This window comes from Acomys minous (genome assembly GCF_964271855.1).
Source record: "Acomys minous genome assembly, chromosome: 11".
NCBI lineage: Eukaryota > Metazoa > Chordata > Mammalia > Rodentia > Muridae > Acomys > Acomys minous.
The window spans coordinates 115248344-115275236 of record NC_140492.1 but is presented as its reverse complement, the minus strand read 5'-3'; the positions used below and the strand labels follow the sequence as shown (position 1 = coordinate 115275236).

At 37.2% G+C, this 26893-nt stretch overlaps 1 protein-coding gene across 1 annotated transcript in view; it reads right to left on the bottom strand.

Annotated features, from left to right (window-relative positions):
- Positions 1–26893, bottom strand: part of HCN1 (hyperpolarization activated cyclic nucleotide gated potassium channel 1) — a 337659-nt gene that overhangs the window by 83111 nt on the left and 227655 nt on the right. The window contains exon 4 of the mRNA XM_084801390.1: positions 2126–2344. Coding sequence (XP_084657516.1) covers positions 2126–2344 — 219 coding nt within the window. The remainder of the gene's footprint in view (positions 1–2125; positions 2345–26893) is intronic.

Here is a 26893-nt window from a genome sequence, read left to right as displayed (position 1 = left end):
ACGTACTTTTGTCCCTTTCTACTCCTTTAGGAGAACTTTAACATGGTAGTGACTTCCGTGCACACACTGGGCACAGGAGTGTAAGATAGCAGCTGTAAGCATGGCTTTAGAGCCTGGACAGTGGGGCTACTTTTGTAGAGATAAGGGAAGCCTATGTGTGGGCTATAATATAACTTACTACTGTAACATACAGAAAAACATACAGACAGAAAGGCACTGCATGTCTAGACCTTTCTGTACGCTTCCATTTCTTCTTCTTCTTCTTCTTCTTCTTCTTCTTCTCCTTCTTCTTCTTTTTTTAATATTTTTAATTTTTTTACATATATATTTATATTATTACACATACATACAATAAACTACCTACACTAAGAAGAACCATGAAACAATCAAGTATTATATTAATATTAAATTTTTAGTGTTTTGGCTATTTGCATTTGGCAGCCTTAAGGAAAACATCTGTCATCTTCTCATTTGGGAAGCTGCTAACCTGCACTCCCTGTATACTCAGGTAATCGATTTTATCCCTTCTCAAGTCTCTGATGAGGTTGAAGACCAGAGAGTTTAGTTTTACAGTTGAGCTTAGTTGTTTAGGGGATAAGATCCTTTTAGGTCTAGATAGATGTTTCAAGTTGATAATGATGAGACATGATAGATATTGATTGACATTCAGAATTTTAGATGCACCAAGATAGGACAGACGTTTTCTTCAAGGCTTCCATTTCAGGTTTTTTTTTTTTTTGGTCTGAGTTACTTTTTTTTTTTATTAATTTATTCTTGTTACATCTCAATGGTTATCCCATCCCTTGTCTCCTCCCATTCTTCCCTCCCTCCCATTTTCCCCTTATTCCCCTCCCCTGTGACTGTGACTGAGGGGGATTACCTCCCCCTCTATATGATCATAGGGTATCAAGTCTTTTCTTGGTAACCTGCTGTCCTTCCTCTGAGTGCCACCAGGCCTCCCCCTCCAGGGGACATGGTCAAAGGTGAGGCACCCGAGTATGTGAGAAAGTAATATCCCACTCTCCACTCTACTGTGGAGAGTGTTCTGTCCATTGTCTAGATCTGGGGAGGGGTTTAAAGTTTACTGCCTGTATTGTCCTTGGCTGGTGCCTTAGTTTGAGCGGGACCCCTGGGCCCAAATCTGCCTATCATAATGTTCTACTTGTAGGCTTCTAGGACCCTCTGGATCCTTCTACTTTGCCTTTCTCCCATGCTTCTCTCATCTAGAGGCCCAATAGGATGTCCTCCCCTCTGTCCCAGTTTCCTGGTAAGTGAAGGTTTTCGTGGGACATGCCCCTTGGGCTAGTATGCAGATATAAGTGAGTATATACCATTTGAGTCTTTCTGCTTCTGGGTTAACTCACTCATTATGATCATTTCTAGCTCAATCCATTTGTCCACAAATTTCGGGAATTCCTTGTTGTTAATAGCTGAGTAGTATTCCATAGTGTGGCATGTATAAGTGAGGGATTTATCATATATTATTATTCCAGCAATTAAAACTTTACTCTTCGAAGACAGAACCTGAACCATGGAGACATCTTATATATCTTCTTCATATATTTTAGGTATATAATTACATTTTAAGGAATGAAAGTTTATCTATTTTATTCTATTCAGACTGGGCTAACCTCAAACCTACTATATAGCCAAGGATGACATTGAGAACACCTAGTGGGATTACAGGTCAGTTGCACTATACTTGGTATATGCCTTTCAGGGAATTAAACTAGGGCTTCAGCATGCTAGGAAGCATGCTACCACCTGAGTTATATCTATATATCTGTATATATGCATGCATATATGTATGTACAGTACACATATATGTACATATATATGCATGTATGTGTATATATATATATATATATATATATATATATATATACTCAAGATAAAAGTACTTGAAAATTAACTTGATGAAATCTGAAAATGCTAAAACAGATTGTATTTCCTTACTTTAATATTTAAATGCTTAATTTTAAGATATTTAAAATGATACTTAAATATTACATTAAATATTTCAGCTCCTTACAGCCTTGACAGAGGGATATCGGTTTGCTAGCTTGAACGCAATCATTTTTTTATGAAGAAGTCAGTTGAAGATACAAGGGAGAAGAATGCATACCTTTTCTTGGTACTGCCTCCTTGAAGAATCCAGTGACTGGATCAGAGCTGTGGCGTGGCCAACGAACATTGCATAGCAGGTGGCTCCGACAATCATGCTTAGCATGGTAATCCAGAGGTCAGACATGCTGACAGGGGCTTGCGCGCCATAGCCAATGCACAGCATGTGACTCATAGCTTTGAAGAGCGCATAGGAATACTGTTTTCCCCAAGAATCATTCTGAAACATGAGAGAAAAGAAAGTGAACTTAGACACTAGGATAATAAAAGGGATAATAAGTGCAATTCATCTGCAGACGCATTGCAAAGAAACAATATGCATAACTTCTTACTGGGTGCTTACCAAATGACCCGATAACATTCAAATCTGGTTTATTAAGATAAAACAGAAATAACGCCATTTTTAATTCATTTATTCCTTGTCAGTTTTAAGTTTTCCGAAGTAAAATCCCAGTTGAGACTATTGTACAAATGACATCACAATAAGAGTTAAGAATAAATGTTGAGTCTCACTGAATCTTTCAAGGGAAGTTATTCCTCTAGTAACTGTGTTTGCAAACTGAGAAATGTAGCCGATGGGCCAAACCATATGAATTCCAATATAAGAATTTTTGTCAATAATATACAGCTCAGGTTTTATGAGTGCAATTTGGTATATGTATAGCCTTTAATACCTTTGTGTTTCTCAAATGAAAAACCAAAATTGTTCGGGAAATACAGCTATAACTTGGTTGACATTTTAAAACTCCTCAAAGCTTGACTTGTAAATTTCTAATGTTGTTTCAAAATTTAAATCCAATCTCAATTTTACAGAGTAATATCTGTCAAATATGTTTTCTTTTGCCCAAATTTCAAGTATCTAGTTCATATGTTTTGTTTTTCTGAGACTGGGGTCTTGGTGTAAGACATACTGTTTAGTAGTACAAGTATTCACCAGCATGCTCATCTTAAATTCAAATGCTCTTCAGTGTTTGCCTACCTCCCTAGATCAAGGCTTACATAATTTATAGGGACAGCTATAAAATCAAAATGTTGGGTCATTAATTCAAACCCAAAAGGCAAATGCAAAAGATACTAAAATACAAAGGCATTTCCTTTACACTATTTTATTACTAGCAAAATGAGATAATTGTAACAGATGAATAACTTAAAACCTTGTAAATTATAAAAATAATATTTGGTGGCACAGCGGTATAAAATACATTGAGTGGTTATATGTTGATCTTCACTGGCTAATTTTCAGTGTTCTTCTGTAAATTATTTCTTAGTCCAGCACAGTTTGTACCATTCTCGCTCCACCCTCATGTACAGCAGTTATAGTAATGCGAGTTGCTTTTGGCTAATGGAAGATCACAAACAAATTTTTATATATCTTTTTAATCTTGAAAAAAAGATATTTTGGTTGATCTAACTGTTCCTGGAGCTATTAAAATGTTTCATAGGCTGTGAGGACATTAAGACAGATTTTTAATACATCACTTTACAATGTAAATCTCAGTACATCTGCTGTGGATGATTCAGATGGAATAATTTTTCTATTAAGATTTAACACCAGAGACATCAGTCTCATGTTTGTCTGAGTTGGAATTTTTAATTGTACTTTTGCATTATGAGACAACTGGTTACTATAGCTCCATGGGAGTGTCAAGAACTGAGTTTCATGGATCCCTCACTCGCCTTCCTCTATAGTGCTGTCTGCAAATCAAATGTCTCAGACATAACCGCATCACTGGAAACGGACATAAACACAGTGCCTTGACCTCATTTGTATCTGGCTAATTGCAGTACAGTTATTTGTGTACTTGCTCTTCTAGTTCCGTGAAATTTTACTACATAGGTAGGTCCCTGTATTCATCAGAGAAGTCAAGACACTAAACAATTCTATTCTACTGTAAGGATCAGGCCTATTGCTTTTACATTGAATTTAATGCTAATCTATACAATGGCATTTTAATGCTCTGTCTGGAATTTCCTGTAACTTATCAAGGCTATGCAAAAAGACTGGGGTAGTTATGTGAATGCTTTACTTTTACAATTCTTTTTAATATATTTTATTTTAATTTATTAATTTATTCAAATTACACCTAAATTGTTATCCCATCACTTGTATCCTCCCATTCCTTCATCCTCCCGCTTTCACCCTATTCCCCTCCCCTAGGTCTATGACTGAGGGAGACCTCCTCCCCCACTATATGGTCATATGTTATCAAGTCTCATCTTGGTAGCCTGTTTATTCTTTCTTTGAGTGCCACTTGGCCTCCCCACCAAGGGGAGGTAGTCAAATATGGGGCACCAGAGTTCATGTGAAAGTCAGTCCCCGCTCTCCACATAACTGTGGAGAATGTCCTGTCCATTGGCTAGACTAGGGGTTTATTTTTACAATTCTAAATGTCTGTTTATGCATCCTATTATTTGTGCATATTTCTGTTCAATCACAAGAAATCTTTACCCAAAACTGTAGTCCTTGTCAGTAATTTGTTCCTCTAAAGCATCATATGAAAATAATGTTATTTTCTATAAAGTGTGATATTTTTAAAAATTAATTTGCTTTTCTAAGTTGGTGAATATTTGTTTAGCACTGCTCCAGGAAACATTGACTGGATATGAAAACTTCAAGATGTGACAATTGCAATTTGCATTTAAACAAATCTTTTACTTTCGCAGTGGTTTACTTGAGTCCTGCCAGTAACTGCCATAGAACAGCGATGAGAGATTTGACATATGTGCAGACACTGTAGGGAAGGGACCCTGGGGATTGTGAGTAAGCACACCTCTCAACAAGACTCCTGTCTTAGATTCACCTTTAGATTGTCCTGTGGCTGCTATCACTGCCTTTGTATACTCTGCAGTTGTTTCCACTACTAATCCAGCCCCATTTATGGATTGGCCATGTTGGAGACACATAAAATGCCACAATTTTGATTCATATTTATATGCATTTTGCTGCTCCCTCCAACAATTGACAATCAACAGCATGGCCTCCCATCATGCTCTCTCTCTCTCTCTCTCTCTCTCTCTCTCTCTCTCTCTCTCTCTCTCTCTCTGTGTGTGTGTGTGTGTGTGTGTGTGTGTGTGTATACTGCTGCTGCTCTACAAGCTTAACTCCATAGTATGCTTCCAGTAGATTTTACTAAAAATATAAAAAATTCCAACAGGATATTATTAAGAATTGTAACATGGTGACAATATACAACATTAAATGGGCAATTTCAAGGTCCCAAATTATTCTTGTACAAATGATCCTAAGTATAAGACTTTTTAAAAAATCCTTTCACCAAATTTATGTCTTTTTAAAAAAAAGAATGTGATAAAATTTAAGAACTCAGACTCAGAACCATTGGAACAAAATATGCTTCCTGACAAATAAGAAAAGCAGCCACATTTAGCAGGAAAAGATAAGGGTCTTAATGACTTCTGTCAATTACTGAGGAAGTAAAGTCATGCTGTGACATCAATTTATCCAAATGTAAAAGTGCACAATGTAAGAGTTAAAAAAAAATTCTAACATTAAGACAAGATACTTTTCTATATATTTGTTAGGCTATCCTGATAGATATACTATCTGATACTATAATAGATCCACATAAAATTTTTACCTTGTAAAAAGATTTTTTATATTTCTTTATACAAGAAAATTTGTACATTATTTCAAAAATATGTCAAGGTTCTCAAATTGTACATATTTCAAGAAGAGGAAACACTTAGATGTTCCAGGAACAAAAAGTACACATTCAAAGAACAAGTCATTATATTTCTTTGAAAGTCTTGAACACAGTAATTCTTTTAAAATAAATTATATTCATGAAATTTCTGTCATTCAAGTAAACCAAAAATCATTCATTATAAACCAGGGGAGGGGAAAGGGAATTGGGAGTAGAGGGAGGTAAAACTATAATCAAGATATATTGTATGTGAACATAATCAACTTTCAATAAAAGAATAAAAAACCACTTTTCTTTATAAATTACTTTAGTCATGGGGTCTTATCACTTATCTAGAAACGTAAGTAAGACTGCATCTCAGCCTGTAGTTCAAATATTCTTGAATTTACTAGGTAGTCTAAGCTGGCCTTGATCTCATGAAGCTCCCTTCCTTCAGTCTCTGTTCTGTGTTATTTGTTTGCTTGAGACATGTTTTCTCTGCTCCTACTAGACCAGGCTGGACTCTAAAACACAGAGATTTGCCTGCCTCTGCCTCATAAGCGCTGGGGTTGCTGGCATTAAAGACTCATCCAATTGTGCACAGGCTCTTGGCTTCTGGGATTAAAAGCTTCTGTGACAACATTTGGTGCAGGCATCATTCTTAACATCACTTGTCAAATAGTTAACAATGAAGAGAGGAAAGAAAATAACATACTGAGATCAGAAATTGGTTAATGGAAGAAGTCATTAGTACTTTTAATTTTATTACATATATTATTTTTCTTTGTGTGTGTGAGTGTGGGGGTGTATGCCCTATAAGACATGTGAGTTCAAGGTCAGAGGACAAGTTGTAGACGTGGGTTCTTTCATTACTCTATGTATATACTGGGCATTGAGTTCACTTTATCAATTTGTCAAATGCCAGCCAGTTCAGTAACTACTATTGTAATCTATGTAGCTTAGCACTAGAGAATAGACTACAACTTTCTACGCTTTGGTTTTTTTGTTTTTATAGGTAGACCACATTTGTAGCTTTAGACAAAGTATTAAGGATAAAATACAAATGATCAGCATATATATCACATTCAAAACAAAGAGTACTTAAGTAAAGAATAGCTAAAAACCAAGAATATGTAAAAATCCAGGAATATATAAATTCTTTGTATGCAAATATTTAGTGTTTTATGCATTTTATCTTTTAAAAACCACACCATCATATTTTGCCCTACAATGATAATAATACAATCTAATGGTAGAGTGTATATTTAAAGCACATTATAGTGTAAAATTTCAAGTTACATATAATGTTATTTCTAAAGAAAGTAAGCAAATAAATTACATGAGATAATTTAATCAATAATTTACCTTATCTTTATTTCACTAAAAATATATTCAACAATTTTCCTTACAGATAAACCTTTTTATTGTTTAAGATGTTTTATTTATGCCTTTACTCTATCAATGAATAATTATCATAGATGATAATGAATAATTATCATAGATGATGATAATGTGTGAGATGGGAACATCACTCAGATGTAGAGTGTCTAGTAGTGTGCATGAGGCCCTATGCTCTATCTCCAGTACCAAACCCCCAAATACACACACACACGGGTGCGCGCACGCTTGCCAATTTCACTTGAGAATTTTATTTTGATATTTTCCTAATTTAAACATAAAATATTTTGTAGGCATTTCTGAAGATTTCTAAATTTTTGGCTAAATTTAATTGCAAAGAAAAGAATAAAGAATATGAATGCTTATTATAGGGTGTTCTAGATATTATGACATATGAGGTACTAATTCATATTTAGCTACATTAGCCTAAAACCATCAAACATAATTTCCAGCCCATCAGCTTTCAGAGAAACTGTGAATTCATTACTATAAAAGGCTATTAAAATATGAATGGATTATCCTTATAATTTATAATAACTGTCAGTATAAATAGGCTGAGTAAATAAAATCTCAGTAAAATCTGTACTCACAAAGAATCCTAGAGATAATAATATGGTGGAGGAAGCAAGGGAGAGGGGGAGCTCAGTGAGACGAAGGCATTTTGGTCAGCCTGTTCCATCCATTTCTCATTTTATTCTGTCACTTACAGAGACAGAAGCCAGGCAGTGGCATCTGGGGAATTCTCACAAGAAATAGAACAGAGCCTATTTTTCTGGAGATTGACAAGTCCTGAAGCACAGTTGGTTGTAAATTCCTAGGAGAGTATGTTCATTTGACGATGTCATCATTTTATCTTCTGCCTGTGAATATGGCAAGGGTGGAAAATGTTTGGGTCTCCCCAGTTTCACAGTGCTGGAGGGAGGCAACAATAAACTGACTTTGGGATTTTAATTATATAATGAGTAGTTGCTGAAATACAATTATACTCCCCTTTAAATGTAAATTGGATTTTTTTTGTTTAGTTGGGATGTCTTCAAAATCATCAGACTTATATATCTGTGACAAATGAAAACAATTAATAACCCCACTAAAGAAATGTCTACCTTAAATGGAAATTTCATTTCTTTTCCTACTAGTATGTCAGTAGAAATTTACTTTTTACTATGAGTCTGTCAGTAGAAATGCAAGTGGGAACCAATTAAAAGTGACAAACCTGACTTGCAGTGTTCTTCATTCAGAGCATGTGTGAATTGCTGTGGAGCATCAAGCAGTCATGTTGGTTATAATATCAAGATGAAGTTAACCAAAGGAAGTAACCCCGCTATCGCGATATTTGTGATGGAATAGAGCTTTATTCAGTCATAAAAAAAGAACAAAATTCTGTCCTTTGACAAAATATTTAAAACTAGAGCTCAGTATACTAAGTATATATTAGCATGTTAAGCAAAATAAGCTGGACTTCAATAAATAGTGTATTTTTTCTCTCATTTGTTGAATCTGGGATGTAAATATGTTCTATGCTGGGTGAAATGGGTGCTGATGGTGTGCTGAAAGACCGGTGAGGGAAGAACAGTGGGAGAAAGACATGGTAAGAGAAAGCGACGAATGTGAATTAAATGCAATGATACACATAAGTCAATTTGTCAACATGAAAAACAAAATTCCTTATTTTATATGGCAATTTTGAATTCTATAATACATACGAAATAAAATCATGGCAAGATTAGCTTTTAGTCAAAAAGAAAAATCAGTGAATGAGGGAGCTTGCTTTTTCCCTTGATTTTTTAGTAAATTAATTTTTGAGATTTTTGGTGTGTTTTTATGGCTTCAATGATGATGATAAAGTGCAAAATTTATAGTAACTAGATTTATAAATTAAAAATTAATGATGCTTAAGATCATGGATTTTTTTCATATTTACTTTAATGTTGTATACTATGTTTTTACTTTAATGTTGTATACTATGTTAGGAAAAATTAAAGCAGATCAAAGTTTGGTTTATCCATTAATCCAAAATTTTATACTAAGAACTCAATAACACTAGTTATAAAATTGTTTCAAGATCAAAAGTTATTGTAACCATTTATAGTGATTATTTAACCATAAAAGTCTTTCCAGAATATAAAAATATTTAATGGGACACTGTTTTCTACATTTAACTGAAGCAATATATGTTATATACAAATATTTGTAAATATACTTTATATATATATATATGTATATATATATATATATGTATGAAGCCACAATGGAAGATACTTATACTCTTTGCAATGCTTAAATATACTCTATTATTCCTCTTAAAATTAATGAAACCTAACTAGGTGTTGTTTTATCTAGGTTATAAGAATAGTAAATCTTAGAGAAACTATGAAATTTGCTCAAAGTCAACCAGTTGTAGATGCCAACTGGACATCAATAAGTACTTTATGAACCATAGTATAGAACCACCAAAGGTATTTATCTCAGAACTATTTGTATTAATAGGATTACAGTCCATGGTTTTTCATGCATTTAAAGTTATTATTGTTACTCTGTGTGTGTGTGTGTGTGTGTGTGTGTGTGTGTGTGTGTGTGTGCATGCCATGGTGCACATGGTGAGTTCAGGAGACAGCTTTGTATAGTTCATCTTCTCTCTCCATTTTTACATGGGTTGCAGAGATCTAACTTATTGGCTGGCCCACATGACATGTGCCTTCACTCTCTGTCATCTCACCAGCCCAATCTTGATTCATTTTAAGATCATTACCACATCACCGAAACTCTTTCCAATTCATGTTTCAATTTACCCAATGACAGGGAGCCTCTAGGACACTTATATAAAGTTTAGAGCAACATTTTCTGAGGTTTACATCAGAAAAACTAACCCCAAGAAAAATTCCTTGGGGATTAACTCCAGGTATGGTAGTGTGGCTAGAAGCCAGAGAGACGACTCAGGAGTTAAGAGCACCTGCTAAACACGGTTTATGTTCCTCTCACCCACACGGTTGCTCACAGCCACCCGAACTCCAGTTCCAGGTCATCCGACGCCATCTTCACGCCACTGCAGACACCATACACCCTCACAGCGTACATACATACACGCAGGCATGATGTTCATGAATATAAAATTAATACATCTAAAAAAGTTTTAAAGATAATTTGACTATACAGCCATACTTATATTTTATATTTTCTTTTTGGCCAACATGTCTCACTGGACTTTCCTTATCTCCACTTTTCCCCAAAACTTAGACAAGAACAGCGTATTCTATTATTTTTTAAAAAAACTCTTCTCTTGAAGGAAATTCTGGCCCCAGGCTCCATCCTTCATAAAGGCAATACGTGCAGGAGCTGAGTCACTCTGGAACACTAATTGATACTGTGTGATTTTCCTCAAACTAGGGCAAAGTAAAATGAGCAACGGTACCACAGTAAGTGTTTATTTTAAAAGATTCTTAAAATGATTTTAAAAATTATACCTATATATGTGGGTCTGCAAGTGGGTATGTGCTCATGAATGCAGGTGTGCAGAGCATCCATGGACATCAGCCCATAAGCTAGAGCTAAAATCAGGTGTAAGCCACAGGCCGTGGGGGCCGGAACAGGACACAGACATACATATATGTGTATATCAATATCTCTCTATAGTACTAAATATGCATGTACATGTATATTGTTTGTGTATATGTATGTGCATTCAGATGCTACAGGATGCATAGAGGTCAGAGGGCAACTTGGAGGAGCCACTTCCACCCTGAGAGTACTGGGAATCCAACTCAGGTTGTTAAGCCTCTTTACCTACTGAGCCACTGAGCATTTTTGATTTGACAATATAAAATTTAATGAATTGTCCTATGTGGCTATTTAAATTTAAAACCGAGAAGTTTTATGAGGATGAATCTGAAATTAGTATGTTAACTTTCAGAACGGGGGCTTTTAATGGTAGCTTTTAATCTACTAATACAATGTTTTCATATGATAATATCTGAAGGAAAATAAGCAAAGACCCTCAAGTTTTTGTGAACTTCGTTTGAGTTGGGGTCATCCTGCATTATCTTCACCTTACAAGTGGTGTAACAAGCAAGGCGTGGTGGCGCACGCCTTTAAACCCTGTACTCGGGAGGCAGAGGCAGGCGGATCCCTGTGAGTTCAAGGCCAGCCTGGTCTACAAAAGTGAATCAAGGATATCCAGGACTGTTACACAAAGAAACTCTTTTTTCAAAAAACAAACAAACAAACAAACAAACAAAAAACAAGTGCTGAAACAATTCTGAGTGTCATTGACTTTCTCATGTCCTCACTGAAGGATTATATCTCCCCCATAGATCTCTGGCTACAGGCACAATACATCTTAGGCATAATCTTAATTGTTATCTTATGCCTTCTCGTATAAGGGTGTTTAAGAAGAAAAATCAACCATGTTCTGCCTAAACTGTTACGATTTTGACAATTCTGATGCAAGTCAAATTATTATTAAGAGGGGAAAAAAAGACATGCCTGTGTAAAACAGCATGGCAGCCACTGTCACCTATACTACCTAATGTAATAATTTCATCGGTTCCCAGCACTGATGCATGAAATGGCCATCTAATAAAACTGAAATTGTGTGGAAAACTTTTCTCTTGTGCTAAAATAGTATCAATCTCAGGGTTAAGTGATTACTCTAACAGCCGAATAATAATTACATAAATCACCAATGCCACATATTACTAAGCTCTAAATTCTAAAGGAATCACCTTAAATCGCATACGAGCAGACAATGCCTTCAGCAACAAGTGATTTCCAGTTGGTATGTTGCGTGTGCAATCTCAGAGATAAGCCTGCTGTGGAGCGTGGTGAGAAGAGACAGAAGGCACTGAGCGCTCAGCTATTTTTAGAAGCCTGACTCCCAACATAAAGCTCTTACCCTGGGATGCGACTCTGTGTATTCTTAGTAGACACTGCCTCTGCCTCAGCATTCCTCAGAGAGTAATCTGTTTTGACGTCTAAGTCTACATAAGCTTTCTACAAATGTAAGTTTTATGATTTATGGAATCCTTGATCCCATGATCAATTCCACAGAAAATTCAAACACCAAATAGTACTTAGAGAAGAGGCAGGGATAGAGTTTGTGAGATTAACAGAATAATGTTATGATAGATCTCTCTCTCTCTCTCCCCGTGTAATATGTATATATGTATATATAGTAATATATACTATATTATATATATAAATGTGTGTGTGTGTGTCTGTGTGTTGTGAGAGAAAGAGTGATATTAAGACTAGGGAGACAGAGAAGGGAGGGAATGAGAGAAGGAGAGAGAGAGAGAGAGAGAGAGAGAGAGAGAGAGAGAGACAGAGACAGAGACAGAGACAGAGACAGAGAGACAGAGACAGAGATAGAGATAGTGACAGAGGATTCCTTATAAAAATTAAAAAGATTAAACTACCCTCTCTCAGTCACACCCTTGCATATACATGGAGACTCATCTGGAACTGTGTAGCAAAGTACAGAAGCTCACTTAACACAAAATCTGTTTCTTTTTCCTTCAAACTTACTGCTTCTGATTCTACAAGCATACCAGGTTGGGAAAATGGTGATTCGTGCATAATTCCCATTGCCAATGAACTCTTTTAGATTAGATTCTCAAACATCAGAACAAAAATACATGGGCAAATGTTCCATTTGACATATGGCACTAATGACTTGAGAAAATAACGTAAAACTGCTTTCCATTGAAAGCTAGGCTAGTCCTTTTGAAATGTGTTCTTTCTTACTAAAGAAGGAGATAAGCATATTTTTTTCCTTTAAATAAACAATAATTTCACAGTAGTTCTGATGGCAAAAAAAGAGAAAACAAGTAAACATAAAACAATTCAACATTCAACTTTTATTATATTTCATTGGTCAGGCATTGGTTTTTATTTTTTCCAATAATCTTATCAAATGATCTCAGCAGCAGATCCCTCCGTTCCATTCTGTTCCAATTCTACCCTCAGCACAGCCAACATCCTCCATTTTAGGAGCCTGGAATGACAGTCAGCATTTCCTGAGGCAAACACGCTCCTGCGTGTACCTCGTTTAGGAGACTGAACTGAAGCATGTTAATAAGACAGAATATGAAAGTTGATGGTTAGCATGCCTCCACTAAGGGATGCACAGGCCACAAATACATCACATCTTAGTTCCTCGGTATGGAAGTAAATTGCACGGTGGCTTCCAGACACAGCTCTGAGTGCCTCAATAACTAATTAACAACATGCATTTCTCAGTCCAAAAGGTGTAGTCAGGGAAATAAGTAAAGATTTAAGTTTAATAATTTCTCCTGTGCATTACTTTTATGATTTTTTACAAGCTACTGCTAAAATGATTCGGTTGTTCCAGCAATTCAATATTATTTTGTTTTTGCATTTCTTCTTTGTTCACATGGAGCAAAAGTTAATAAAATATATGCATATTCATATTTGAGTATATGCATGTATCCACCCCACAGTTACCTAGAAGAGATTTACTGTAATGAGAACCCTTATGACCCACGAAGATGCTGCCTCAAGTTTGATTGGCGATGAAGGCAGACACAGCAGTAGATTGGGGAGCTGACTTCTCTCACACTGAGGAAAAACAATGAAAGTAGTGTACCCAACTCACTAATGGGAAAATAAGGCAAAGAACAGCTCATAGTAACCTCCCATATATTGTTATAAATGACTTAAAATTATATCCGTTGATTCTCTTTCTTTCATACAGGGAAGACATTAGAAAGTGATAGTTTTTGGAAGGTCAACATTGATATATCTATATGTTAGCCTTAAGTCAGTATCCAAATGTTTTCATGCTCCAAAACTTTCACGGTTGACTCCAACAGTGTCAACAGCAAGGATACGCCCAGAATGATATAAACACAAGCAGAGAGACCACGAGGAACATCCTAGCTGTTATTCTTTATGGGGAAAAAATAAGGACAGAAAACTGAAAGTAAAGGACATGTTCAAATAAATTAGAAGAAGATAGGTGAGTCTGAAACACTATTGTGTGTATAAGAGTGTTGACTTGGGATTCTGCAGTTGACTTGGGATGACCTTGACTTGTCTTATTTTACCACTGGAAATATAACATGTGATTAAAATGGTTTAAAAACCCATAAAGCTGGTTTTACCTCTATGTGTCAAGTTTTAGGGAAAATGATAATAGAAAGTTGATACAAGATGAAAAATCATGTAGACATGGTTGCATCTTGGGAGAGTAGAAAATGACTACCTGCATGAAAATATAAATGTGACATTACTACCACTACTGTCATTAGTGTATTTTGCACAATGACAACAAGTCTTTCCTGTGGTATACAGGTATACATGCCAGTTCAAAGATGATCAGGTTGTTTCTGATGAATATTCATGTTTTGTTAGCAACATCATTGGGGAATAAATTGTATAATTTGAATGTGTGCATTATTGGTAATTTTTAGGTAAATATCTTTCAAAGAAAGAAACAAGAGACTATTAGGTATTTAATATGGTAACCATAATCATAGGGGAACAACTTATAGACAGATTCAAAAATCAATTGAAGGAATTTCAAGTGTAATTAATCTTCCAACTAAGTGTCATAGAAATAATAATGCTGAAAGCTTAAGAAAAACAAACATATATCTGATTCTCACTGTTGACCCTGAGAGTTAGTTAATAAATTGAACTTTTAGAGAACAAAATAGTTCCTGAAAAAATATTAATGGCCAGTTCATTATTATTGCTTTGATATAACACTATTTTTTGAAATCTATCAGAATTAGCTATGGCTGGGAGTGGTGGCACACTCTTTTAATCCCAGCACTCAGGAGGCAGAGGCAGGTGGATCTCTGTGAGTTCAAGGCCAGCCTAGTCTACAAAGCGAGTCCAGGATAGCCAAGGCTACACAGAGAGACCCTGACTTGAAAAACAAAACAAAACAACAACAACAACAACAACAACAACAACAACAAAAACAAAAACAGAATTAGCTGTGACCTATTGTTCACTGAGGAAATGACACTCTCATTTATTCTTAGTTAATCTTGAGAGAACTAATAAACATCCTGTTTTCATCAACAGTTATTCATTAATGTTTTCTTTTTCCCTCCACTCTCCTTTTCTCATAAACAACAAAATGAAAAAAAAAATGAGTAGGTAAAAAAAACAAAAAACAAAAAACAGTTGTACAAGAGTCACAAACATTGGCTAGATCTGGGTGGAGTTTGAAGTTTACGGCCTGTATTGTCTTTGCCTGGTGCCATAGTTTGAGCGGGAACCCTGGGCCCAAATCTGCCTATCATAATGTTCTTCTTGTAGGTTTCTAGGACCCTCCGGATCCTTCTACTTTGCCATTCTCCCATGCTAGATCTAGCCAATGGACAGGACATTCTTCACAGTTGAGTGGAGAGTGGGGTATGACTTTCACACGTACTCTGGTGCCCCATATTTGACCACGTCCCCTGGAGGGGGAGACCTGGTGGCACTCAGAGGAAGGACAGCAGGTTACCAAGAAGAGACTTGATACCCTATGAGCATATACAGGGGGAGGTAATCCCCCTCAGGAACAGTCATAGGGGAGGGGAATAAGGGGAAAATGGGAGGGAGGGAAGAATGGGAGGATACAAGGGATGGCATAACCATTGAGATGTAATATGAATAAATTAATTTTAAAAATCAAAGAAAAAAAAGGAGCCACAAAAATAGGTCTGCTCACTCTCCTGGCCTTGTTGCAACCAATCTGTCTGTTCAGCCTCAGACTGCATCCAAACAGCTTACAATCACCAAAGCCTGCCACCAATAAATTCTATTCCCTCAGATCCCAGCTGTGTTTGCCTTCATTTGATTAGCTATATGTTGTATTTCCTGTATTTCTACTGGATGAGCCCAAATGTTCTAGACCAAACATCAAACAGCCAAACACCAAACAGCTATGAGCTAAAAGTGCACATTTATACCGGGTAACCAATGAAAGTTGGTTGTAACAACCGAAGAACCACTTTTCCTTCTTTATCATCCAGTCTGCAGCTTCAAGCAATTCTGTTATCAATGAATACTGCTGCGCCATATTAGGACTCATTTCTGCTCACATCTAAACATACGTTATGGTATGAGATGGTTTGGAGTTACTAATAGCCGCCATGCTTGTCTTCTGATCATGACCCACTCTCATGTTAAAACTAAATTACATCCCTTTCATCACTCCCATGAAACAGATACATATCATGTTGTTATATGTGGTAAGTGGTCTCGTGTTACCCTGAGCGACTTCCTGGTTCCTGGTTTCCAAACACACAGTTCACCGGCCATGTTTTCACAAGGGGCTTTCTCCGACTTAGTGTGCTTTCTGGTCTCCTTCTTTCCGTGGCTTCTACTAGTCTGTCAATATCTACAGTCATCTTGATGCCCTCCCTGCCGTTTCTTTTTCCTGTTCAAAATTCTCATCTCTATGACAACCAGAAATTATGTTCAATTTTCATTTGTCATATATCACCTTTGTAATGTCTATTTGCTTTTTCAGAATAACTGAATTCACTAACACCAGGGACCACATAACAACCATCTCTATATCAGTATTGAAGCTGAAGGAATCTAGTGATAAGAGTTGAATGTCTTACTAATATGTACAAGTGTTCTGCTCTACAGTGTTACTATAGCTAGCCTCAGTTTTGGAGCTGGAAATCTCCTGAACCACAGAGGAAGGCAGGATTTCTAATTAGGATTCAGGGAATTTTCACTGTGATTGAAATGTGAACTTTAAATTTATTGAAATTAAGCAGATGCCTTCAGCAATTTGATCAACTGTTCTCCCAATTATTATCTGTATAGCAGATGTCATAAACAATTCGGCATGTATTTAAATAATGATATAAAATTGAAAAATGCATAACACTTCGAATTTGTTAGATATTCCTTTTTTTCATGAATGACTTATTAAGAGTTTGTATCATTGCCCAAGTTTCACAACATACTTTCCTATATTTTTTTCCTTACTTTATTTGCTTTCAGGAGGAAGACAAACATCCTTTCATGATGATAAACTAGTTTTGGACACCAAGTGCAGAAAGCTAAAATTGGAAGCACCATTCATAACTCAAATACAATCATTTACATATTTTCTTCATGAAACAAAAATGGAATGCATGCCAGCTATACATAAATTGTCAAGGTAACCAACAGAAATTCTTCTGTGTTTCCTTAAACAAGGATAACAAATCTAGCTTTGATATCAGGAGTAAAATATATGGTTTGTTTTGTTTGTGTGTGTGTGTGTGTGTGTGTGTGTGTGTGTGTGTGTGTGTGTGTGTGTGTAAGTGTATCAGCCTAGACAAAACCCTGCTTGTGGATTAGACAAAGGACTAATTGATGATGTGTATATTAAAAGCCAGATGGATTGCATTCCATTGTTATTTAGTGGAGTGACATATAGCGCAAATAAAAGCAAGAAAGCACTATTTTGTTACTTTAAAAACATAATTAATTAGATAAGATTGCTTTCAATATGCTCCCTATTTTTTTCAGGGCAGAGAGTAAAAGGCAGAAGTCTTTCCATAGGAGAACCCACTGTAACTATTGGTGACAAGGCAGTACTTTTTTGTTTTTGTTTTTGTTTGTTTTTGTTTTGTTTTGGTTTTGGTGTTTTTTGTTTTTTGTTTGTTTTGTTTTGTTTTTCGAGACAGGGTTTCTCTGTGTAGCCTTGGCTGTCCTGGACTCCCTTTCTATACCAGGCTGGCCTCGAACTCACAGTAATCCGCCTGCCTCTGCCTCCCAAGTGCTGGGACTAAAGGCGTGCGCCACCACGCCCGGCTGACAAGGCAATCCTTAACCTTGTCCTTTCCCCATCCATTCTTCATGCTTCCAACAAAGAAAACAAGACAAAGGAAAAACTTAAAACTTTTCTGTATTTACATCTTATAACATTTTATAGGCCAATTTAGAATGCCCTTGGCTTCCCAGACTGATTTCCCATATGCAAGCAAAGTAAGAATAGTTGTAGATTAAACTTTAAAGGTACTTTGCAGCAATGCTGGCATATTTTGACTTTGCATAACGTCTAAAGTTCAGCCATACTGACCAGACTCTGATGTGATTCTTTCTAACCATGGCATCATGAACATAGTGAGTGGTCATGACATATTAGCAGTGGCTACTCACTCTTAATGGCTCAGCCCAGATATGATGTAGTTGTAAACGCATCTGCAGGTATATAACAATTTTTTAAAAATCACCATCATCAATAATTTTTTTACGGCCTATTATGTTAATGAAATACTTATGAATCAATTTATCACTAAGGCAGTAGAAATGGAAAGTCTCTGAATATTTGGCTCTAAGTCAGGTCAAGGTGAGAATGAGAAATGTGATCTATAGTTTGTGTTTGTTAAGATGTGTGACCTTTACTCTGAGTTCAGCCATGCCATCACTGTTACAGCAAAAGTGATCCTGTTATACCCAGCTTCGTTTCTGAAATAAATGCAAGGTCATTGCCTCCAGCAGGTGACTGGAAAGAATACGGCGTAATATTTTTAATTCTGACAACACCACTGTGAATATTTGAGAGGGGGGAGGTCTTCTAAATGTACCGTAAAAGAAAAAATAAATAAAAGAGGATTATCTGGAGTCAGCTATGATGAATCTAATTTGGCTAAGCAGAAAAAAAAAAAAAAAAAGGCAAAGGCTCTTCTTCAAATAAGCCACCTAAAGTCTCATTAGTGTAGAAGGAAAATATCTCAAGGTCGCAGTCAAGGTGTGTGAATTCATGGTGGAAATTTTCAGTCCTCCAAGTGCTTCCCAGAAAGGAAACCAAAAATTAAAGAAATAACAACTGTCAGGGATATTTGAAAAACTCTTGTAGAGCATATAAGCTTTTTTTTTTTTTAAGGAGAACTAAATATATACAGGTTTATATTTTTGCAAACTAAGGGTGACAAGGGTGGAGTTGGGGGTGGAAGGTAACATTACTAGGCTGGAGTAAAAGTTGTATCCCTCGAGAAGTTTGAAACTAGAAAAGTGGGAATTTGAAACTACTAAATGGTAGCTTTTCATGAATTTCATCTTATTGAAAAAAAAAACTAACTCAATTGAGATGAACAGATACAAACTCATTTATACAAACTCCTTATTGACTTTTTAATCTATCATGTCATATTAAAGACAAAAGAAAAACTGATACTAATGTACTCCGTTGAAATGTTAGCCAAACTGAGGAAACATCTTCATTAGCCTATATTTACTGAATAATATATGCAAACATGAGCATAGCTGTATGTGTGGATTCCGTCATATATGCTTCTGCCCTCTGATCCCTCTCTGAAGACCCACAATATCTGTCACAGAACATATCTGAGCTGATAAATCATGTCTATAGCATGAGCACACTGGTGATCTATTTCATATTGTTTCATATGCAGCTTTTACAGTCAAATACCCTGGTCTTTTCTAAAAGACATTTTAGTAGTGATGGAGGGAGCCATATGTTTCTGCTAGCAAGCCCATGAGGAAAATAGTAGTTTGAGTACCGTTAGAATCTGATGCTGGTAAATCAATATAACTGTCAACAGCTGGGTCCTTAGAGTAACACAGATGTGAGAAATGAAAGCTAGCACAGCTGTGGGGATGGAAACAGGCACTGTGCTCCAGGTTATCAACCATCTGGGAATTGATTCTTGGAGCAGAAGATATAAATCCGCGTGCAGGCTGCCTGTGGGAAGTCCCCATGTTTCACTCTAAGGGCTGTATGTGATCCAGAGACTTACACATTCTATAGGTGCTTAGCATAACCCATCTCAGAAGTGTGAGCAGAGAATACAAAGTAAGGCTACATCAGAGTGATTCGTCACAGAATATTTATAATAGAAAACAAAGAGTGGCAGCAGGCTCCTTGGGCTCCTGTTTCAAAGATATCCAATTGTAACTGAAAGCACTATTGACATGGAGTTCATGTTTTTGCTAAATATCTTCCTGGTCACTTTTAGGAAATTTTCGTGAAATGTAGGAAAACTTAAGACTACCATAGGCTACAGCAATATCCTACTCTCTCTTTTTAACCAAATCTAAGAGTGTTATTTTATACCATGCAAGACCTGTGCTGTCATTACTAGGAAAGCCTCCTAGGGACAATCAAATACTTAGTCAAGTAGCTATTAAGTAATTACTTGCAAACAGTAAATGGCAGTTCAGATACAAGGAACAAGTACCTCAGCAGGTGGACGGATGGGCCCAGCTCATGGGTCATATGAGAGGAAGAAGCCAGCAATGGCTAGAAACCAGGAGACCACTTGCCAAGACTTTGGAGAACTCTGCTGATATATTTAAGTAAGGGGGTATTTTAATTTTTTCAAAATGTCATTGTCATATCTGTCCCCCACTCTTTCCCTACATCTAGTTTCAACTCCCCAAAATCTCTCTCATTTTTGTCCTAAATCCATGTGTTTAAAAAATTTTTGTTCTCTCTCTCTCTCTCTCTCTCTCTCTCTCTCTCTCTCTCTCTCTCTCTCTCTCTCTGTGTGTGTGTGTGTGTGTGTGTGTGTGTGTGTGTGGTGTGTGTGTGTGGTGTGTGTGTGCGTGTGTGCGTGTGTGCGTGTCTTTGTGTAAGGTTATGTGGTTATGTACTTGAATATGGGTAATCAATCAATACGCTGCCGCTAAGAAAAGTGACTGTCGCTCAGCACTCATCGACTTCCATGAAGTCCTCAGCTAAGACGGGATGATACCGGGCTTCCCTGCCCACTCCCAGAAGGAATCTCAGACCACCTAGATCTTGTGCAGGACCTGTATTAGTGACCGCCGATTCTGTAGGCTCACATTTGCACCAGCCATGTTACACTCAGAAGCCAGCTTCCACAGCACTTTTCCCCATCCTGTGGCTTTTACAGTCTTTCGGCCTCCTAGTCCGTGATGCTCCCTGAGCCCTGGGCATGGGGGGTGGAAAAAGATGCTTCAGTTACAGCTGAGTACTTACAATCAGTCTCAGGCTTTTTAATGGGGGGGGGGTCTCTGAATTTACTACTGATACTCGTAGTACAGGAGAGACTTTTTGAAGAGCTCCTAGGATGTGGAACGGTGTTAGATATAACTTTTGTCCAGTCCCAAATTGCCTCCCTCTATATTTTGCATAGGCCAAAGTCTCCGTACACAGTGATTTGCAACCTTACATACTGTAACCTAATATATACAACTTATTGTAATCCCCTTGCTCTTAGCTCCCTGTTCCCACCCTCTCTCCCTCTTCTGCCATATTCCCTCCCCTAGACCTCTGACAGGGGAGGCTCCTCCTCCCCCACCTTCTGACCAGACCTATCAGGTCTCATCTGGGTACCCTGCTTCCCTTTCCTGTGTTTCCACAGAGCCTCTCCTCCCAGGGGCAGTAATCAAATCATGGGCACCTGAGTTCCTGTCAGAGGGCAGTCTCCCGCGCCCCCACCCACTTCCCCAGGTTGAGCGGTCGGTGGGTTACATCTGAACAGGGGGTCTAGGCTCTCTGCTTGCAATGTCCTTGGTTGGTGCACCTATTTGTGCCGGTCCCCCTGTGTACCTGAGGCCCAGTCAGTCACAGATAGCCAAGTGTTCACATGTTCTCAAAATAAGACAGACTTGCACTGTAATGAATGAGCTGTCTTCACCCCACTTCCTCCTTGTGTGCGTCGCATTCACTTCTCTGACTATAAATAGCATCCACCTGTTTACCAGGGCAGAACACTCTGGATCATTTTTAATTGTGCTGATGTCCATCTCTAGAATCATACGGCGGAACGAAATCTTATGTCACATTTGGACAATGGAAATTCTCCCTGCTTTTCCGTAGCAGCGTGCTCCCTTACTTTCTGATTTGAAGTTGGCCTCAGTTAATGAAAAATCTTGCCAAGAAGTCTAAGAGCTGTGGGCTTCCGTTTAGGAGAGTCAGAGCTGGCTGTACTTTCTATCAGTGTTATTTAGCTTTTTTCTGTGCAGTCCTGTCTACATGACTTCCTCTCTGTTTTAGAGTTGTTCCTGTCTCTAGAATCCCGGTGGTCTTTAAAATCCAGCATAGTAATTGGTCACTGCTGAAAACGTTCCCTCATCTTTATGACTTCAGAATGACAAATAGTCTCTGTTGGCCACTGTTTGTGTAATCCTTTGGTAGAAAGTAAAGAATCTGTATGCCAAAACAGAAATAAAGCTTACTAGAGTTGTGAAATGTCCACAAAAGATATGGGGGGGGGGGGGAGAAGTCATTTCCCCTTTCTTGGCATCTGTTCATTCATAAGATACAAATTTGCACCATGAGAACCTAATGCTCATTTTTGCCTCCAAAATATGACATTTCTATGACTTGTAATGCAAGCAAATTGATTATCATAGTGTCTGCTTTTTTTGCATCCTTCTTTCATTATGTGGCATTGAGCTGGTTATTTGGTCAGTCTCCAACGCCTTTCTCCTACTGTGCCTCAAAGGATACGTACTGAGTTGCAATATGCCCAGGTTAATAAACTCCAAGAAGAATTGGAGCTATCAATTTATTTAGAAATGGCTCATGAAGTAAAACGTTGTATACTAACTCAGAGAAGTGAGCTCTTACCTGCTCTCTGACTTCCTACCTCTTTCCTGATGTGAGGATGTGATGGCTTTGGTCCATCTTTCTGAATGTGGCAAAGTTATTCACAAAGTATGGAGGATGTCAGGTACTATGAGTCACATACCAGCCTGAGACAGATTGATTTTTTTTTAACTTTTCATCTGAGAGTCCATTTAGTGTACTCCCTTATGTTTCTTCAAAATAAAGCCTTTTATTTTGTCTAACCTACAGAGGAATAGTTACTAAGTTACACATACACATCGTGTAGTCTACAAAGTATCCAGGTGTGTAGAACTTGGCAATAAAAAGTTCCAGAAAGGCATGCTTTGTGTTTTCCTCCTTTATAGGGAACTTGGATCCTCAGTTTTTAGCAGGAAAGTCCTGAAACTATGTAAGACCTCAATTCTTTCTTTATGATTTTATTTTATTTATTTTTGGCATATACATCTATATTATTACACATAAATATTCGATGGGTTTGAAGACCAGATAGTTTATTCTTACAATTAAGCTTAGTTATTTAGGGGTTAAAATGTTTTTAGGTCTAGATAGATATTTTAAGTTGATAAAGATGAGATATGATAGATATTGATTTTCACTCACCAAGATAAGAAAGATGTTTCCTGCAAGGCTGCCAAATACAATTAGCCAAAATACCTTGAAGGCTTCAATTCTTAAAGTGACAGCTAAATTACTTATTCAGCATGGTTAATTTATTTTAAAAGTTTACAGTTTCACTTTTAGTTAATGCCAAAGAGAAACCACTAAACAGTTGGATTTGTGAGGAGCATTCCTAACAGCAGGATGCTTAGCAGCAAGAAAGCCTGAATGTTTGCTGAAGAATTCAGCTGCATTACTGAGATGATAAGTGAAAGAAACTCATCTCTCCAAAAATGTTTACTTACCTTTCTGTGGTGCTTACAAATCAAAGCCATAACCGTAAAATGACAGTAACCGAATAAAACCAAGAGTACATGCTGGAAGCTGCATTGTAAACATACACACAGTTTTTTTTTTCATTGCTTTTCTTAAGTCCAGAAACGAAATATTTAATTCAACATCAAAATGTGTCCTAACATATTTGGCTACTATAATGCTCTACTGTAAACTTGATGGCATGCATACTGTACATGCATGTCTTTTTATGTTTGTGAAAATATAAAGTTCAAAGTAAGGATTCCAGCATGGTTGGGATCATGGTGAGGTCTTTTCTTCATGTCTCCACATTGCTCTTCCTTTGTGCCTGCTGCATATACATATATTTTCTCCTTTTTTTTAGTGGGGGTTTCTTCCTTTGATAAAGTGCCAAACATGGTACCCTAAAATATACTTTGGAAATGGATAAAACTAGAGAAATGGGTGGCCTTCTAATCACCCTGCCCATCTACATGAGAGCTGGTCCCAGAGAATATTCTGACTTATTTTCCCTGTGGGTAAGTTGCAAAGCATTCTCTTGTTCTGTCTTATGACTAGGGAAAATGGAGGAAGACAGAGACGCCAATAAAAGTCTCAACTAGCAGCTGTTTAAAGATTGCTGTCTATTACAAATTGATTATATTCTTTTTTGTATAAATATAATTTTACATGCATGTCTGCTTTTCATAAGACCAAAGTGTAAAATATGCACAGTGTTCCCTAAATAAACATATCTAGGGGGGTTATTTTCAAGTTACCATTCTTACATAAAACTTTGTTTAAATTAATTTCTTCTAATTATTCCTTGTACATCTGTGTATCCTGACAGAAGTATTGCCGTGAACAGTGTAACGTGAAAAGGAAGGACTTAAGTCCTTTTCCACAAGTCACCATGGAGATGCCAACCTTCCAAAGCTAACTAAATGTAGTTATTCTGCAGGCCAAACCTCCAAATGCTGTCATATTGAGATTTATATGAAATTTGAAGAAACACAAATATTCAAAACATGGCAAATGGCCATTTTCTCATGATCACTATAGAATGATTTCCACATGTGCCTTGTAGTAGAAATGCTGCGTTACCTTTAGGAAAGGCGTATGCACGGAGCACCAGCTCAGTGTGCAAGGAGAGTAGACTCTGCTTCACAATATTTCTTAGGCTCTCATCTCTCAACAGGTGCTGACTGTCTGGAAATATTTCGGGTTCTGTAAAGTTTTCTTTTTTCCCCCATCACTATGTTTATTTAGAAAAAGAGAACACTAGTCATCTATCGATTTCTTCATATCTGTTACTCAATAGCAATTCTATTAACATAATTATTATTAAAATTATTCTATTAGCTGTCTGCCTCATTTTGCCTTGCTGAGGTGTTACTGGTGATGAGCTTTAAGCTAAAAGAGGAGAAGAGATACTGACTGCTACGGGCAGTTTAAGAGTGAGAGACACAATAAACCTTCCAATGGATCTCCAGCTCCTAAAGTCCCCACCTCCAGCTCAGCGTGTTTAGTTTTATACTCTCAGACTAAACTTATCTCTGTTCTGTACTCCAACCTCCAACACAAAGCATTTAAGAGGACGAAACTGCCTGCAATGCTGTAAAGAGTCATGCCAATTCTATATAAAGATAGAATTTAAAAAATATACCAGAAAGTAACATGAACATAATTCCTGTAGAAATTAGAGAAATAAATTTTATTCTATTATACTGTGATGCTAGGATCAGAATCAAAGGCAAAGATCTAAGAAGAAAACTCATTCTACCACTCCTAACAGCCAGATTGCCAGTAGTCTCTCTGCTTGGAAAACTTGATTTGGAAACTCAGAACTTGAATTGAAAATTCTTTTTTAAAAAAAAGCTCTTTGTAAACAAAAATAAATGTGTTTGCAATACTTTGTGGATAATATTGCTTTCACTGGGAAGGCAACATGGAATACAACACAAAATGACAACATTTTAAAATTCCTTTCTCATAGTATATTGGGAATGTTTTTACTTTTATAAGCTTTAATGTGTTACAGTATTCATAGTCACAGTGCTTATTGCTGCTGATGTAAAAGAACCTATCAAAAGCACGGAGGTACACCTTCAATAATTTATGTCTTTATTAATAGGCATGTGTTGTTAATGCATGCTCTGGGAAGCACATTATTCACACTCTGCATGTACATGTATGCAACATATATATGTATATGTATGTACATGTGTATATGGAAATATCCATAATATTGCCATTGATAAAGAATACTTTCAAAACTAGAGGCCATTTGAAGGGTCATGGGACTAAGATGGTTGACTCTGTTGGTCTTCTTACAGCATTCTTCTCCCCTCTGATTCCTTCTGTCCTTTGCTCCCACTTTTCCACAAGACTCCCCAAGCTCTGCCTAATGCTTGGCTGTTAGCGTCAGCATCTAGCCATATATTATAGGACGGCAGTACTACAAACCACAGACCCGAGGAAGGACCTCATTGAATCTCACTCAGGTGGGGACATAGACTAGAAAGTGGAAGAGGGAGTGGAGAGGGAGCTGTACAGGAAAGGATGCTGGGAGGGAAACAGGCAGGGTGATCAGGTGTGGAGAGAGTCGGGAGGGGAGGTTTCAGGGCCTGGAGATAAAAAGGGAAACCAAAGGCAAAGGCTGGGGCATCCCTGAGACAAGCTGGGGCCTTGCTAGGAGACAGGCTCTAAGGAAGGCAAGGGGATGCCTCTCCTCTAGTTGAGCCTCCTACAGCAGGGAACACAAGACTGAGGAGGCCATCTTCTATCCAGGTAGGACAGAGTGGTCCAAGGGTAACACCAATTCACCTACAAAACCTTCAAACCAAAATTTCCCCATCTGCATGACATGCAGAGACTGAGGGAATGAAGAGTCAAAGTCTGGCCCAACCTGGACCCACCCTATAGGAGAGAGCCAAACCCTGACACCATTAATGACACTCTGCTATGTTTATAGAAAGGACCCTAACTTAATAGTCTCTGACAACATCCTCCCTCCAAGAAGATGAAGGAAGCACTTTTCAGGAGAGGCCCCAGGTCTAGCAGTAGATGGCCATGACAAAAAAATTATCTCAACAGCATGTTTGGAGGTTATTTATCACATGCATGGTTTTTGTGTATATTATGGCTTCTGGTTTTGTATTTTTATGACTTTTATATGTGTGTATGTGTGCAACATGAGGGTTTTTTTTTCTTTTTTTGGCTCATTTTCCTTCTGTTTGTTTTGTCCTATTCTGATTTGGTTTTTTCCCCCCCTATTTGGCCATTATTCCCTAGATACCTGTTTGTGTTATAACAA